Genomic DNA, 14,302 nt, shown 5'->3' on the forward strand with positions numbered 1-14,302 from the left:
AAAGTATCACTTAAGATAATAAATATGGCACCACATTCATTAAATGGCATCTCACCGATTATGTAAAACAAAAGAAAAAGATGATGGATCTAGCGAGATGCTACATTCTGACACCCCGATGGGCAGCTTAAGATCCTGAACACTGACCACACAAGCCAGTCAACAAGAATGGCAGGAGGGGATCACACTCACCAGTATTGCCTCCAGCAGGGCAACCGTGTCCTGACTCTCAAACTTCTTGTTGTTGGTGAACCAGTGAATCAGCTGCATGACCAGAGGTTCATATAGCTGCCTTGTCACCTGGAAGAGCAAGACCATCACAATTCACTTCCTTCATGCTGATCTTATAGCAGAGAAAGTTCCATTTCTACGACAGAAGCAAAATTAAGCAATACCACTACTGTGGTTATACCAGTGTCCTTCTCCAGCTAAATTCTGTGACGAACATGATCTAACTTCTCCCCTTCTAAGAGGCCTGCAAAAAAAAATCATGTGTCCCAGGAGTCATTGTTCCTCTTCTAAGCAGGGCAATCAGGGTTGACAGTGATAGCTTCCCACAACTATCCTATTAACCTGGCCCTGAGCGTGCACAGGAGGCGGTCCGTTCCCACGTCCTCCGCGGACACGCTTCCACACGCATCACAGAAGAGGCACTCCCCCATCCCCGGCTAGAAGAAGGGAGGCAAGTCTTCACTGTATGGCATCCCAGTTTCTTACCCTAAGCGGCTCAAATGTAGACACAGTCTCTCCAGGACCCAGACAGCCTGCTGGCCTCTGGGTTTCACAGTTCCAGGCCTGGGGAGAAGCTGCAGTGTCCTTTTGGATCAGAGCAATCTCCTGAGACACGTGGTTATGTGGCTAGTCCCCTTTCTCTATGAGGAGTAAATGCTCACAGTCCAAGTGAAGGCGAACATCCTCCGTGTTCAGATCTCTCTCCTCTGTGTCTTACAGGCTGGCCGCAAAGGTGCCCCACGCAGTCCAGGGACTTTTACTTCCCCAGTGATACGGTGCTCGAGAAGGAAGCACTTGGTACGCACACCACATCAAAACTCACGTGCATGTCTTGGGGCTCAGGCTAAACAGGTCCTCTTGTACCCAGATATTTCTCCGAAAATTATCTTCCTAAACTTGAAACAATTTTAGACTAAATCAAAGTAAAAGAGTCTTACCTTTCAGTTTGGAAATTAACCTGGTCTTAAAGGGTTACTTTTTTGTTTCCAAAAAAATTATTTTGCATTCCTAGTACATAAATTATATATATGTACATACATATTCCTTATAGAAAATGTAGAAAACCATCCGTCTATAACCCTACATCCAATGTAGGGCTTGAACGTAACCACTGTTAACATTCAAAATCACTGTTAACACGATACACTTCTACACTTAAATATATGAATATACACGACTGTAAAAATACACTTTTGTAACCACCTTTTTTTCCTCTTGTCTGAATACCTTTCACATAAATACATGGGCTGTATCTGTATGTTCCTAGAGGCCCAGCATCTCCTGTATGGACGCAGCAGGACCTATTGCTAGAAACACAGGTGGTTCACAAGCGTGACAGCCACGTGCACACGCTCTGAATGCCTCTCTGGACTAGCATGGCATCCGCACTCCCTCCTGCCAGGACGACAGACCTCTTCCCTACTGGCCTGGCAACACTCAGTTCAGTTCAGTTCAGCCGCTCAGTCATGGCCAACTCTTTGCTACGCCATGGACTGTAACAAGCCAGCCTTCCCTGTCCATTACCAACTCCCTGAGCTTGCTCAAACACATGTCCATCGAGTTGGTGATGCTATCCAACCATCTCATCCTCTGTCATCCCCTTCTCCTCCCGCCTTCAATCTTTCCCAGGATCAGGATCTTTTCAAATGAGTCAGTTCTTCACATCAGGTGGCCAAAGTATTGGAGCTTCAGCTTCAGCATCAATCCTTCCAATGAATATTCAGGACTGATTTCCTTTAGGATGGACTGGTTGGATCTCCTTGCTGTCCAAGAGACTCTCCCACATTAAATACATATATATCAAAATTGTGGGGTTTGTGTCATTCAGCAGTTTTAAACACTGATCAAGTCAATATACTAATAATTTTCTTCCACATATCTGCCTTCAAATCTTGTATGAAAATCTCCCTTTCTACACAAACTTTACAGAAAGACACCTACAATGTAATGATAAAGTCCACAAGAGTAGCAGAACTTCATTTTAAATAAAAGAATTTCTGAACACTGTGACCCTACTTTTTCTATAAAACAAAATTTATACATATGTTTGTAAGAATGTGTTTTACTAAGATCTCAGGGAAGCTTCCCAGGTTTTCTGCAGAGGATGACATGCCTTTTCCTGGGGAGTGATGGGGGGCGCGGGGTGACGGTGGGGAGTTTACTTTTAGCAACCTATGTTTCCATATTAATATATTTTACCAGTGAAAAAGACCATCCCTATCCAAAGATTCACACAGGCTATAATTCATTACATTTCTCTCTCATATCTCCAGTTTGTTTTTCCTTCTGTATCTTTTAAATCTGAAATTAACCTTTCATATGTTAATAACTCTAAAAGAATATACTAAACGGTCCATTTCTCACTGACCCAGAAAACCCCATGCACCACACATACTTTATGTGCACACAGGGGCCCACATGTCCACTGCCAGAGAGCCCCACTGACACCTGTGCAGTAGTCCAACCGCTGTACTCAGAGTGTCATCCTCCTGATGTCTGCGAGGGCAGGACTCCCTCCAGGACTTGACCCGCCCACAAGTTTTGGGGGTTAGGTTCAAGCAATTATTCTTTCAGACTGCTTTTCATGTTCAAAATGAAATACTTTCAGGATTTTTGCTCGAAGGATACCAAACTTACTGAAGGATTTGAGGAAGATTCAGCCTTTTTTCAGTATTGATCCTTTCTTCTTGCCAAGTCATGCAGTATGCGGGACCCTAGTTCCCTGACCAGGTGTCAAACCCGGGCTCCACCAGTGGAAATGCCAGGCCCTAAGCGCTAGACCACCTGGAAATTCCCTCAGTACTGGTTCTTCAGGCACACATCACATTCATTTTATATTCATAAAATACACGAGTGCCTGGCATGTTAAAGTCTATTGCTAGATGCTTTCTGTATTTATTATGGCTGCACCACGTTGTCTACAGGCCAGGGACTGACCTGCATCATAGCACTGAAAGTCCGGAATCTGTCCACTAGACCACCAGGGAACTCCCCCAGATGCTGCACTATATTCTTTGATGCTGTTATGAACGGCATACTGTAGACACATTTCCCAAGGGGTCAATACTAAAATACGAGCTATATTAAAACACTGATATATGAGAGTCCTATTTTGTAATTCATCAGCTTTCACCTTCATTGATTCTTAGACTTATGGGTTGACATCTGAACCTTCCAGAGTTTTTACAAACTGTATTCAAAAAAGTAACTTCTTTCTTCCTTTCTCTGACATCCATGCCCTCAGGGACCACGTGGCCTGATGAGAGACACAGACAGCAACCCCCACAAATAAATTCCTAGACACACATGAAGCCGTTCTGAGAACAGGCTGCCCACAGGTCCTGCTCTGGGTGTAGAGTCACGTCTCACCACATCTCAACCTAGGCCCAAACAGAGGCAGCACAGTGCTTCAAGGCTGGGGGCGACCCAACTGTGTCATTCAGGTAAATGACATTTTAAAGGCAAAAGTAAACTACTCCTGGGTTGCCAACACAAATATTTTTCTGGCCTATATGGAGAGAATCACCACTAAAGAAATCTACTGTGGTAAATTTCTAGTTTTACCCCCAAATTCTATTTAATCACAGTGCATCCCACTGCACTGCTGGACTGTACTGGTTCACATATTCCAAGGGACTTTCCATCCATGTTTATAAGTGGGTTTTTCATTTTCTATTTTATGTGTGAACCCTCTATTGCTTCACAAAATAAAGTGAGAACTTGAATGTTTTCTGTGTCCCAGCACCAAAGGCTGTGTCTCTATCCACAAAGCCACAAGGAAAGAGCACCCTGCCAGTATCTCTGAGCCCCCTGACTGCTGGCCACGGCTTCCCCCACCTCCCCTCCGTGCGAGACCATGAGCGCTGACGTCACAGGGCCAATGGCACACACAGCCTCAGATGCCACAGCAGGGACTCTTTCCAAACCCTGTGGCACATGTTTAGGGACTGCGGGCGCTTTGAGAAGTCCTGAGTCCCAGGTCCTATCTAGAGGTGGGAGGGCAGCGCCGGGCACCAGGTTTCAAGGATGCTAAGAGTCATCCCAACATGCAACAAGGTGAGATGATCACTGGACCCGATGCGACATTTTTCCAAATTCTATAACTGTTTCAGATTCACGATCATGCACTGACCTGGTCTACGTCACACGCCAGTCGAAGCAGCACAGGAAACGTGCGCTTATAGAGCTGGTACATGGGTGGGGGGCCCTGGCCACCGTCAGGCATCTGAGTGGCTTTTCCCAGCATAAACATAACCACGCTGTGCAGAAGTTCACAGGCCGCAACCTGAAACAGACCAGGGGTCCAACAAAGGTCAAGAGCAGTTTGAAACGCTACAGAACGCAGCCCTTTGAAAAGGTAAACCTGTGCAGCAGGTAACTACCCCACCCATATACGAACTAACATTAAGCAACACTTCCTGTCGTATAAGATTAATGCTTCTGTTCACTCTGCTCTGGAGCCAAGAGCTGAGAACTGAGACGTAAAAGATCCAGGCACTGGGACGAACACATTCATAAGAGACACAGTCCCACGGTGCCGTATCACAGAACACAGCTCCAGTTGTGAGCACGCTTTAACTGTTACTTCCTGAAAATCGATTTTTAATGAACAAAATGTGGAAAGGTACAAATAGAAAACCTTGAGATCATCTGTTTTGAATCTCCCAACCTGAATAGAGAATCGAGCACAGACTAAAAAATCCCTTCCCAACACCCTGTGCCCTGTGTTCTCTACGATGAAGAATTCTAGTGCGTTAATGCTTTATCATCTATTCAGACTCTTTAGGGTTAATTTCCATTTTCCAAGGGTACCGACTTCTGATAACTGAGCAGTTTCCCCATCACTAAGCTAGAGAAAACACAAAGCCCATGAAACACAACACATGTCTCCTAAGGAGCACGCAGCTGACCGCGGCGAGTGACGAGTGAGTACCTTGGTGTGTCTGTCACCCGCAGAGAGTGCCAGCTCTGTGACACGCGGCAGGAACAGGTCCAGGTGAATGACGGGCTTCATGTCCACAAAGGGCACTGCGAAGCTGAGCCTCCTCTCTCGGTCCCAAGCCACACAGCCCCTGGCCCGCTCCTCAGGGGACGCCGCTGTAGGGGAGATGCCGGTCAGCCCTCCTCCCCTCACCAGGACGGCCCTGGCCCACCCTCTCCTGCTCTGTTTATCACACACACACAGCAGCAACATCAGAAACCACCACACGCTGTTTCTAATCTGACTGAAAGTCAGATTATTTTTAAACAAGTCTAATAGTCTGGAACGTTTAATTTTCAATTTTAGTTAAGTTATTCTTCTGTGAAAAAATGGTAAATGAACAATACTTTCATTAAATAGTTCCTCTTTAAAACACATATTTTTCTAATACACATTCTAACCGCTGAAATGCCAAACTCACCAGTACATTTAGGATGAAATTTTAAAACTAAAAATACAAATTTTTACTCATCAAAAAACACTAATTCTGATCAAAAACAACCTAAAAATATCCAAACATTAACAATATTAGTATTCAAAAAGGTAACTCTGAATTCCTGACACGATGTTTAACATAAAGGCCTATCCAGCTAGACTCTGCTTAAAAAATGAACAAATGCCAGACCCTGAAGATAGGAACCCACAGGCTTCAGGGCATGGCAGAAGCATTCACTCTCAGAAGACACCGTGACCGGTGTGCATTCAGCTGAGGGGCCCGCATGTCTCAGGGGTTGAGTTACTTTCAGGAAACGTCACCTGTTAGCAGGTTTTTGTTGATCTGTCCCCCGAGACGGCCAAGTACTTGCACTACTCGAACCCGTGTTTCTTCTAAGGACAGCGCTTCATTCTGCAAATGTGGTGACAATGAGAAACAACCTTGAGCTCAAAGAAAGACCCTCTCTTCCACTGATGCCCTCAATGTCTCCTTATAATCCTCCACAGCACTGCCGTCATTTTACTGCAAAAACATGAAAAGAAGCCACAATTCTCCCACTTTTGCAGCCAATGTCCATTTTCTAGGTCAGCAGTTCCTGTTTCCGGAGTCCTGATACCCTTAAAAAGTACTGAGGATTCCCACAGAGCTTCTGTTAATGTGGGTCGTATTTACCAGTATTTATCTTGTTAAAACTTAGCTTCCCTGGTGGCTCAGACAGTAAAGAATCTGCCTGCAATGAGGGAGACGCAGGTTCAATCCCTGGGTCGGGAAGATCCTCTGGTAGAGGGCATGGCAACCCACTCCAGTATTCTTGCTTGGAAAATCCCCTGGACAGAGTAGCTGGCCGGGCTACAGTCCATGGGGTTGCAAAAAGTCAGCACAACTGATCGACTAACACTTTTACTTTCCATTATTTAAATACTTATCATTTTATTTAAAAACACTGAACCCATGACATGTTAACAAATGACATACTTTTAGGAAAACTAAGGATATATTCCAAATAAACAACCTCAGGCAAGTGGTGCTGTTCACATTTTGCGTCTGTGACAGACTTCTGGGCTGCGACTAGAAAAGGGAGGAGGACTTCATAGTTTTTCTAGGAAACTAGGGTTTTCTTTGGAGAAGGCAATGGCACCCCACTCCAGTACTCTTGCCTGGAAAATCCCATGGATGGAGGAACCTGGTAGGCTGCAGTCCATGAGGTCGCTAAGAGTCGGACACGACTGAGCAACTTCACTTTGACTTTTCACTTTCATGCACTGGAGAAGGAAACGGCAACCCACTCCAGTGTTCTTGCCTGGAGAATCCCAGGGACGGGGGAGCCTGGTGGGCTGCCGTCTATGGGGCTGCACAGAGTCAGACACAACTGAAGCGACTTAGCAGCAGCAGCAGCAGGGTTTTCTTTGATACTACTTCAAAACTGAAGCAGTAGATTCTTAAAGGTTAGTTACAATGTGGCATGTGAGCCCACATGAGGGAAGTTTATGTAGTCTATTACAGTACAATCCGCTTGCTTTATCTTACACTCGGTTTAGGAATACAATGCACTGCTCATCTGGAGATAGTGGTTCACTGGCAGCAAAGATTCTCAGATGTGCTCCTGAAGTGACAGGCCCGCTCTCTATTTCAGAGAAAACGTCAGCCAGACACTGAGCAGCCAGGAGTCCATTGCCATGCTTCCAGTAACAGTGGTGCTCATGGGGGAGGTGGCTGCTCGATGCTCCCTGAGGACAACCGCCAGCGCCTCCTGCCCCAGCACACGGGATGGTACACGGTGTGTGCTCAAGGGTCGAGGCTTCGTGAAGCTTAAAGGAACTAACAGCCCCACCCACCACTGCACAGTGCAAATAGTCACGAGTGAAAACAGTTCTGGCCTCGCACTTTGGGGCCCCTGGGCCCTATGCCTGTAAAGAAATATGCAAAACTAGAGATATTCTCAAGAAACTTTATCTTCTTTTACCTAAATGTGATAAAATAATTTAAAATCATTAGACACCACTTCTAGTTTCATTCAAGTCGCCCAATCAAAAGCTGTCAAGAGAGTAGCCCCCACTTGCCACAAGTAGAGAAAAGCCCTTGCAGCAACAAAGACCCAGCACAGCGAAAAATAAGTAAAAATTTAAAAAAGAAATAAATGAATTTCTGATCCTATAACAAAAACTGTCAAAAATAATGAGATCAGAGGAAACTTCCTGAAAGCTTGCAATACCAGTTCTAGATATTAAGTTGCTGCTGCTGCTGCTAAGTCGCTTCAGTCATGTTCAACTCTGTGCGACCCCATAGACGGCAGCCCACCAGGCCCCCAGTCCCTGGGATTCTCCAGGCAAGAACACTGGAGTGGGTTGCCATTTCCTTCTCCATTGCATGAAAGTGAAAAGTGAAAGTGAAGTTGCTCAGTCGTGTCCGACTCTTAGAGACCCCATGGACTGCAGCCTACCAGGCTCCTCCGTCCATGGGATTTTCCAGGCAAGAGTACTGGAGTGGGGTGCCATTGCCTTCTCCGAGATGTTAAGTTACACTAACTCAATTTTCTCTATTTACATCATTTTTATCTCTTACATTATGTGCCACATCTAAAAAAAACCGGTCTTAAGAAATTATCACTGGGAAAAAAACATAAAAACTGCCATGAACTAAATTCGACAAAACAACCTATTTCAGATTTAATCAGTAAATGAGGCAATCTTATACATCAATATCAGTGTGGCAACTGCTTATTTCAAACAAAACAAACAAGATCAAGACAATAACACGGTTTACATGTTAACACGGTTTACATTTTTATCACTAAACATATACTGAAATTATTTTCATACTGTACACAAATTTATATGTAACAATGATATTTTAAATGAAGATTTTTTACTACTCATGAGCATCAGAATCTGATCTCTCCACTATTTAAGCTAAAGAAAATTTAAGGGTCTCTTACAGATGAAATGTTTTTTGTCCGTTTCAGATGCTTTAACACGTCTTTAGTAAATCCTTTCTGGACAGCCCGAGAAAGCGCTGACACTTCCCAGTTACTCCGGGTCTCATCTGTCAATGGTAAACAGAAGTCAATTTTAAACAGCACTCATTTGTTTAGTTAATAAACACAAGGGGAAAGACACTAGACTACCATACAGAGACATTAAAATGCTAATTTAAAGTATGATTAAAAATGAAATTTCTAGAACAAAAATATTAACAGTGGTCTCAGTTTTAAACACCACTACCAATTAAAAGAAACAGTTTCTTGGAGGGACTTCCCTGGTGGTTCAGTGGCTAGGACTCTGCACTCCCAATGCAGTACTAAATCAGTCCTATTTGAAAAACCAATAAAAATCAGGTAAAATTAGGTCAAAATATAACTTTACTATTGGATTTTCTTATAGTTTTAATCCCTGTTTGATTAAATAAGGTTTTCTTTGCAAGACAATAGATTAGAATTTATAAGAAGTTCAAGATGTTTAAGAGTTCTTCCCCTTGAAGATTTTATAAATTTTGCTAGGATTATACATGAGTAAGTAACATATAAGTAGTTTTAATACCTCAGTTATACTTATGTCCAATTATACTGAAATGAATTGGAAAGATTACAAAAATATCAACCAAATGTATTTTGAATGCATAATATGTAGAAATACCAACACATGTATTACATTACCATTTTAAGATACACATCAAAACTCTTCTATACTTACCTGATAAGGCTGAAGTTTTCAGATATCCATCAAGGCTAGGCAGAATATCCTTATAATAGGGTTGAATTACATGTTTGCAGATATAAACTGACCATTCTTCCAGGGCATTCAGGCCGGCTTCTGCCAGTGGGGCATAGCTCAGGCCCAGTTTAAAAGCCATCTGTACATGAGAACAAATGAGATAATGAACACCAGGAATTTAGTATTGAGAGATGGCTTCTTAAATGACAAGTTTTCCTCTGTCAGACCTATGCAGGCTGGAGAGAAGGGGCACTGAAGCCCCCTCAGGAAGGCCCGCCCACGCAGGATGTGGGCAGCGGGTGGGGATGGGGGTTCTGACATGTGAGTGGCGCTGTGACTGCCATGTTTCTCAGGAACCACGACCCCCACGAGTGATGTGCCCACCTGCAACGCGGGGACGTAGGCTCTGATGTCAAGTGCGATGATGTCATGTGGCAAGGATAGGACAAAGGTCAAACAGGAGGCCAGGAGTTCATCTTTGTACTGCTTCATCTTAACTGACACCTCGGCAGGGAAGACAAGGTTAGTGCTATGCACCTGAACAGAGCCTTCAGCTCCATCATCAACTACGGAACATCTGATTTGCAAATACAAAAAATGATCACGTGGCCTTTGACACGATCATGTTCATTTAAAAATTAAGTACTTATCTCCAGCAAAAGTTCATGTGTTGAGTACTTAGTTCCCATCATGTGGAAAAGCTAAAGAATCTATGGACCCTGAGTCATCATCACTAAAATTATCGTGAGAAACCTCAGGGGACTTTGGAAGTGCAGTGACTCTCTGCCAGTGTTTTCAACCCCTCCACCCCCATGTGGATTAAGCAACCCATTTCATCTTTAAATAATATATGATAAGACTGGATAAAGCTTTTGAAAGTTACCTCTTTACCAAATTTTGCAAACAAAGCAAAGCAGGAATGCTTCTCTGGATCCTCGGGAGACGGTTTCTGACTCTTTGGACCAACGCCCTGTCAGATAAAACAGGCAATGAGCTCAGGGAATGATAACCAGATAGTCCCATGTTCTAATCTGGCGGTTCCCACTGGTCCTTGTGAGGGGACCCATTCTCATTCTGCTGAGGCCTCATGCAGAGAGGAAGACACTTCAGGCAGAGGCCCATGAGGAAGCACGTGTGAGGTGGGAGGGGGACCGCTGGCCAGGAGTCCGGGCCCAAGTCCACTCCCCGTGCCAGTCATCTGACGTGCACGCCTGTGAGCTGAGACAGCTGCTCTCAACTAGTGCCCCTGGACACTGACGCGGCCACTCTCCAACCTTAGGAGCCACCAGATCCCCAGGCAGCAGCTGTGCTGCTGAGGTGTGGCCCAGAGGCTCTGAGGACTTGAGTCTGGAAAGGGCGCCAGTGATGCTGCAGGTGGGTGCTGAAGAGCTCACAGCACCAGTCAGATGCTCGCCAGTCAGATCAGAAAATGGGGAAAACGTTCAACGTTTAAACTTTTAAACCGTGTCATCCAACTGCCACTCACATCAGTTTTTCAAAATACAAATAATAAAAGTAGTGGACTTTAAAACTGCAATATGCTGCACAGTATCATATTTTAGAATGTACTTATACACACTCATGTAATCCAAAATACACAAGCATGTTCAATGCCCTCAAAAACACTTACCTCAAAATACTTTATCTTCTTGGCATTTCTCACAGCAAGAGAAAGCAGTTTGTAGAAACCACTAATGAGTGGCAACCGTGTAGACTGCAGAATTAACTGGTATGAGAAGGAATGTACCCATGGCCCAAAAAATTCTACATGTTTCTCAGGAAGAATCTCCCTGTAAAAACAAATTTAAAGCGTAACACAGAAATCCTCATCATATACTATTTTTACTCCGCTTTGAAATTGTAAGTGACATAATCAAAACAAAGTCATCATCTGTGGTTCCATTATACACCATTTTCGGGTGTATCTGTACTCTTTCTTTGCTGTGCTGTGTTCTGTGCTCAGTCGCTCACTCATGTCCAGTTCTTTGCAACCCCATGGACTGTAGCCCGTGAGGCTCCTCTGTCCACGGGATTCTCCAGACAAGAATACTGGAGTAGGCTGCCATTTCCTTCCCAGGGGATCTTCCCAACCCAGGGATTGAACCTGTGTCTCCCGCATAGACAGACAGATTCTTTACTGTCTGAGCCACCAGGGATGCCCCCTTATTGTCCTTACCTGAGGCTCTTTTAAATACAATTTAAAAAAATTTTTTTCAACAGCTATTAGATCTATTTTAAAATTTCATATAAGCTATTTTAGATTTTAAGTCCTACTATTTCTTGTATCTACATAAGTGGTTCTCCTATGTCACAGCCAACAATTGATAGTATCTACTCTTAAGTATACAAAACTTTATGAATACCTGCAGAACTCCACCAGGTTGATGAAAGCGGAGAAGTCTTTGGGTTTCGCAGGATGCAGGTTAGCAGCTGGATCTGAGGTCGGGATCACCCAAATGCCAGCAGCTTTGTTTTCATCCTTAAAAATCAGTTGCACCAAAAACACGGTACCGTTCAGTCATTCAACAAATGACTCAGCAAGTGAACCACAGACATGGGTGAGGCTTTGAGCAAGGAATGCAGCAGTGAGGAGGAAGAGATGGGCCCAAAGCTAACAGTCAGATAAAAATGACAGAACCCTTAGAACATGCTACACCGGAGGCCACAAGGGATGCAGTGAGGAGGAAGAAAAGTGCAAACACAGAAAGAGCGGGGGGCGGGGCGGGGCAGAACTGCGCACAGGAGCCACAGCGCCCAGACAGAGGCAGGATCTCAAAACAGACAGTTACCAGTACTGCCAAGACTTCAAAACGAGAGACAGAGGACCAGTGGCTACTGTTAGGTAAAACACAAATATAAACACGTTCAATTTGTGTTTCAGACCCAGGTGGAAATGTCAAACAGGCAGGAAGAAGAGCAAGGCTGGAGACCAGGCATGTCCCGGGAAACACCAACAGAGACGACGGTGACCGGGCGGTGGCTGCGGGGGAGCAGAGACACAGAGACTAGGACGGGCGCTCTGCACGCAGACATGTGGCCAATCACCTCAGGTAGTGAGCACGTCTGCTCGTGAAATTACTTTAGACGTGAATAAATAAAAAGCCTGAAGAGTGGCAGGCGACCCCTCAATGGCCCCGACAACCAGCGCAAAAACTTGGCCCTTGACGAGTGCAGCCAAGGCCAGGGCTCTGCCCCTGTAGGCCCCCTGACCACACGGCCTCAGCCATGGAAGCCAACGTGCAAACTTGATTCTAGGAACCACTGGACTCAGAAACAAACTACCTTAGATGACAGTCTCACTACCTGAGTGTCCTGTCTCCTCAGAGGGACAGCAGCTCCAAGCTAGCAACCTCATACCCAGTCTGATCTTTGAGCCCAGCCAGAAAAACGGTGCAGAAACGCGGGAGGCGTGGCCTTTCCTGCCCTCCCTTCTACTGTCTCCAGAGCCTAGAGTCCCCCTGGCTATAAATCAGAGGAGCACCAGGGTGCCCAGACCCTCTGCAAAAAGCCACCTCTACACAAAATCAGACTAGTCTCTGCTGTTGCTAAGTCAAGAGTTCTAATCCTCCCAAAAACTTTTTCCAAAAAGTTGCTTTAACTTATTAAACATATAAATTACTTCTTGAACAATCTAATACAGAATATATTCTGCACACTGGGCAATTCAAATATCAATAGAAAAGTATCAATGACACATATTAATGCTGATAAACCAATTTCCTGCCATCCTCTACAAATGTAAGATTTGCTCCTGAATACTGCAGCATGCAGATAGAGCTGGTACAAAAATGATGCAAAATTGCTACTGACAACATCTTCTAACCTCTTGTTCCCCAACACTCTGCTTTTCCAGTGTAAGATCCAGTTTTTCAACGATCTTCAAAACTGATTTTACAAATTCATCATATAGCAAACGATTCAGACTTTGAAGGGAGGAATTCACAAAGACAAATGCTTCATCTGCTAAGAGAGAATCCTGAAAGTAAAGAAAATAAATTTTAAAATGCTGCACAAAACAGTGTCAGTACGAGTATTAAATCAGCATGACATACACGTGTAATTAGGTTTTATGGAAACACTTGTGTAAACTAGAGCAGACTTACCTCTAAGTTTTCAAGCCGTAAAATACAGACAACTTTCGAATTATTAAGACAACACCATTTGAGTCTGACATGACTTACACAGTCACGCAATACACATAAACAGTAGTGAGAAGGTTTAGGCCAACCTCGTCTAAGTATTTACTCCATTATTGAGTGTGTGTGTGTGTGTGTGTGTGTGTGAGAGTGTATGTGTGAGAGAGAGAGAGAGAGAGAGACGCTTCCTTGGTGGCTCAGTGGTAAAGAATCCACCTACCAATGCGGGGGATGTCAGAGATGTGGTTTCGGTCCCTGGGTTGGGAAGATCCCCTGGAGGAGGGCATGGCAACCCACTCCAGTGTTCTTGCCTAGAGAATCCCATGGACAGAGGAGCCTGGTAGGTTACAGTCCACTGAGTTGCAAAGAGCTGGACACGACTGAGGGACTGAGAATATACACAAGCAGTGTGTGTATACACACATCTATATGCTATATACACACGTTCTGTATGTCTATATGCAAATGCACATGCATGTACGTATATACATGTGCACTTGTAAACACACATGTACTCACATACACATGCATACTCAGAAGGGACTGAAAAGCACTATAATCTATTATTTCTTTCAAAGTGAAATATTCTACCATCCCAAAACATAGACCAGTTATGCTGTCTTCACTCAAAACAGTCTATGGAACTTAACCTCAAAATATACCTAATATCACATATTAAAAAAAAACATTTTAGTAATACTCCTGTACTACTTTACTAATACCTTGATAAGAAAAACTCCTGAGGTTGTCCACAGGACAGGAACCATCTACTGACAAAAACTGCTTTTCCTAGGATACCCATGCTCTG

The 14,302-nt window shown here is 44.2% G+C and overlaps 1 protein-coding gene across 1 annotated transcript in view; it reads right to left on the bottom strand.

The window, feature by feature from the left end:
* PRKDC (protein kinase, DNA-activated, catalytic subunit) overlaps positions 1–14,302 on the bottom strand; it is a 126,611-nt gene that overhangs the window by 94,062 nt on the left and 18,247 nt on the right. The window contains exons 16-26 of the mRNA XM_019973745.2: positions 13,182–13,334; positions 11,722–11,837; positions 10,989–11,148; positions 10,242–10,328; positions 9,743–9,862; positions 9,338–9,497; positions 8,584–8,690; positions 5,969–6,059; positions 5,165–5,328; positions 4,364–4,516; positions 193–300 (exon numbers count right to left, since the gene is read on the bottom strand). Of these exons, the coding sequence (XP_019829304.2) occupies positions 193–300; positions 4,364–4,516; positions 5,165–5,328; positions 5,969–6,059; positions 8,584–8,690; positions 9,338–9,497; positions 9,743–9,862; positions 10,242–10,328; positions 10,989–11,148; positions 11,722–11,837; positions 13,182–13,334 (1,419 nt within the window). The remainder of the gene's footprint in view (positions 1–192; positions 301–4,363; positions 4,517–5,164; positions 5,329–5,968; positions 6,060–8,583; positions 8,691–9,337; positions 9,498–9,742; positions 9,863–10,241; positions 10,329–10,988; positions 11,149–11,721; positions 11,838–13,181; positions 13,335–14,302) is intronic.

Source organism: Bos indicus, chromosome 14, assembly GCF_029378745.1.
Source record: "Bos indicus isolate NIAB-ARS_2022 breed Sahiwal x Tharparkar chromosome 14, NIAB-ARS_B.indTharparkar_mat_pri_1.0, whole genome shotgun sequence".
Lineage (NCBI taxonomy): Eukaryota > Metazoa > Chordata > Mammalia > Artiodactyla > Bovidae > Bos > Bos indicus.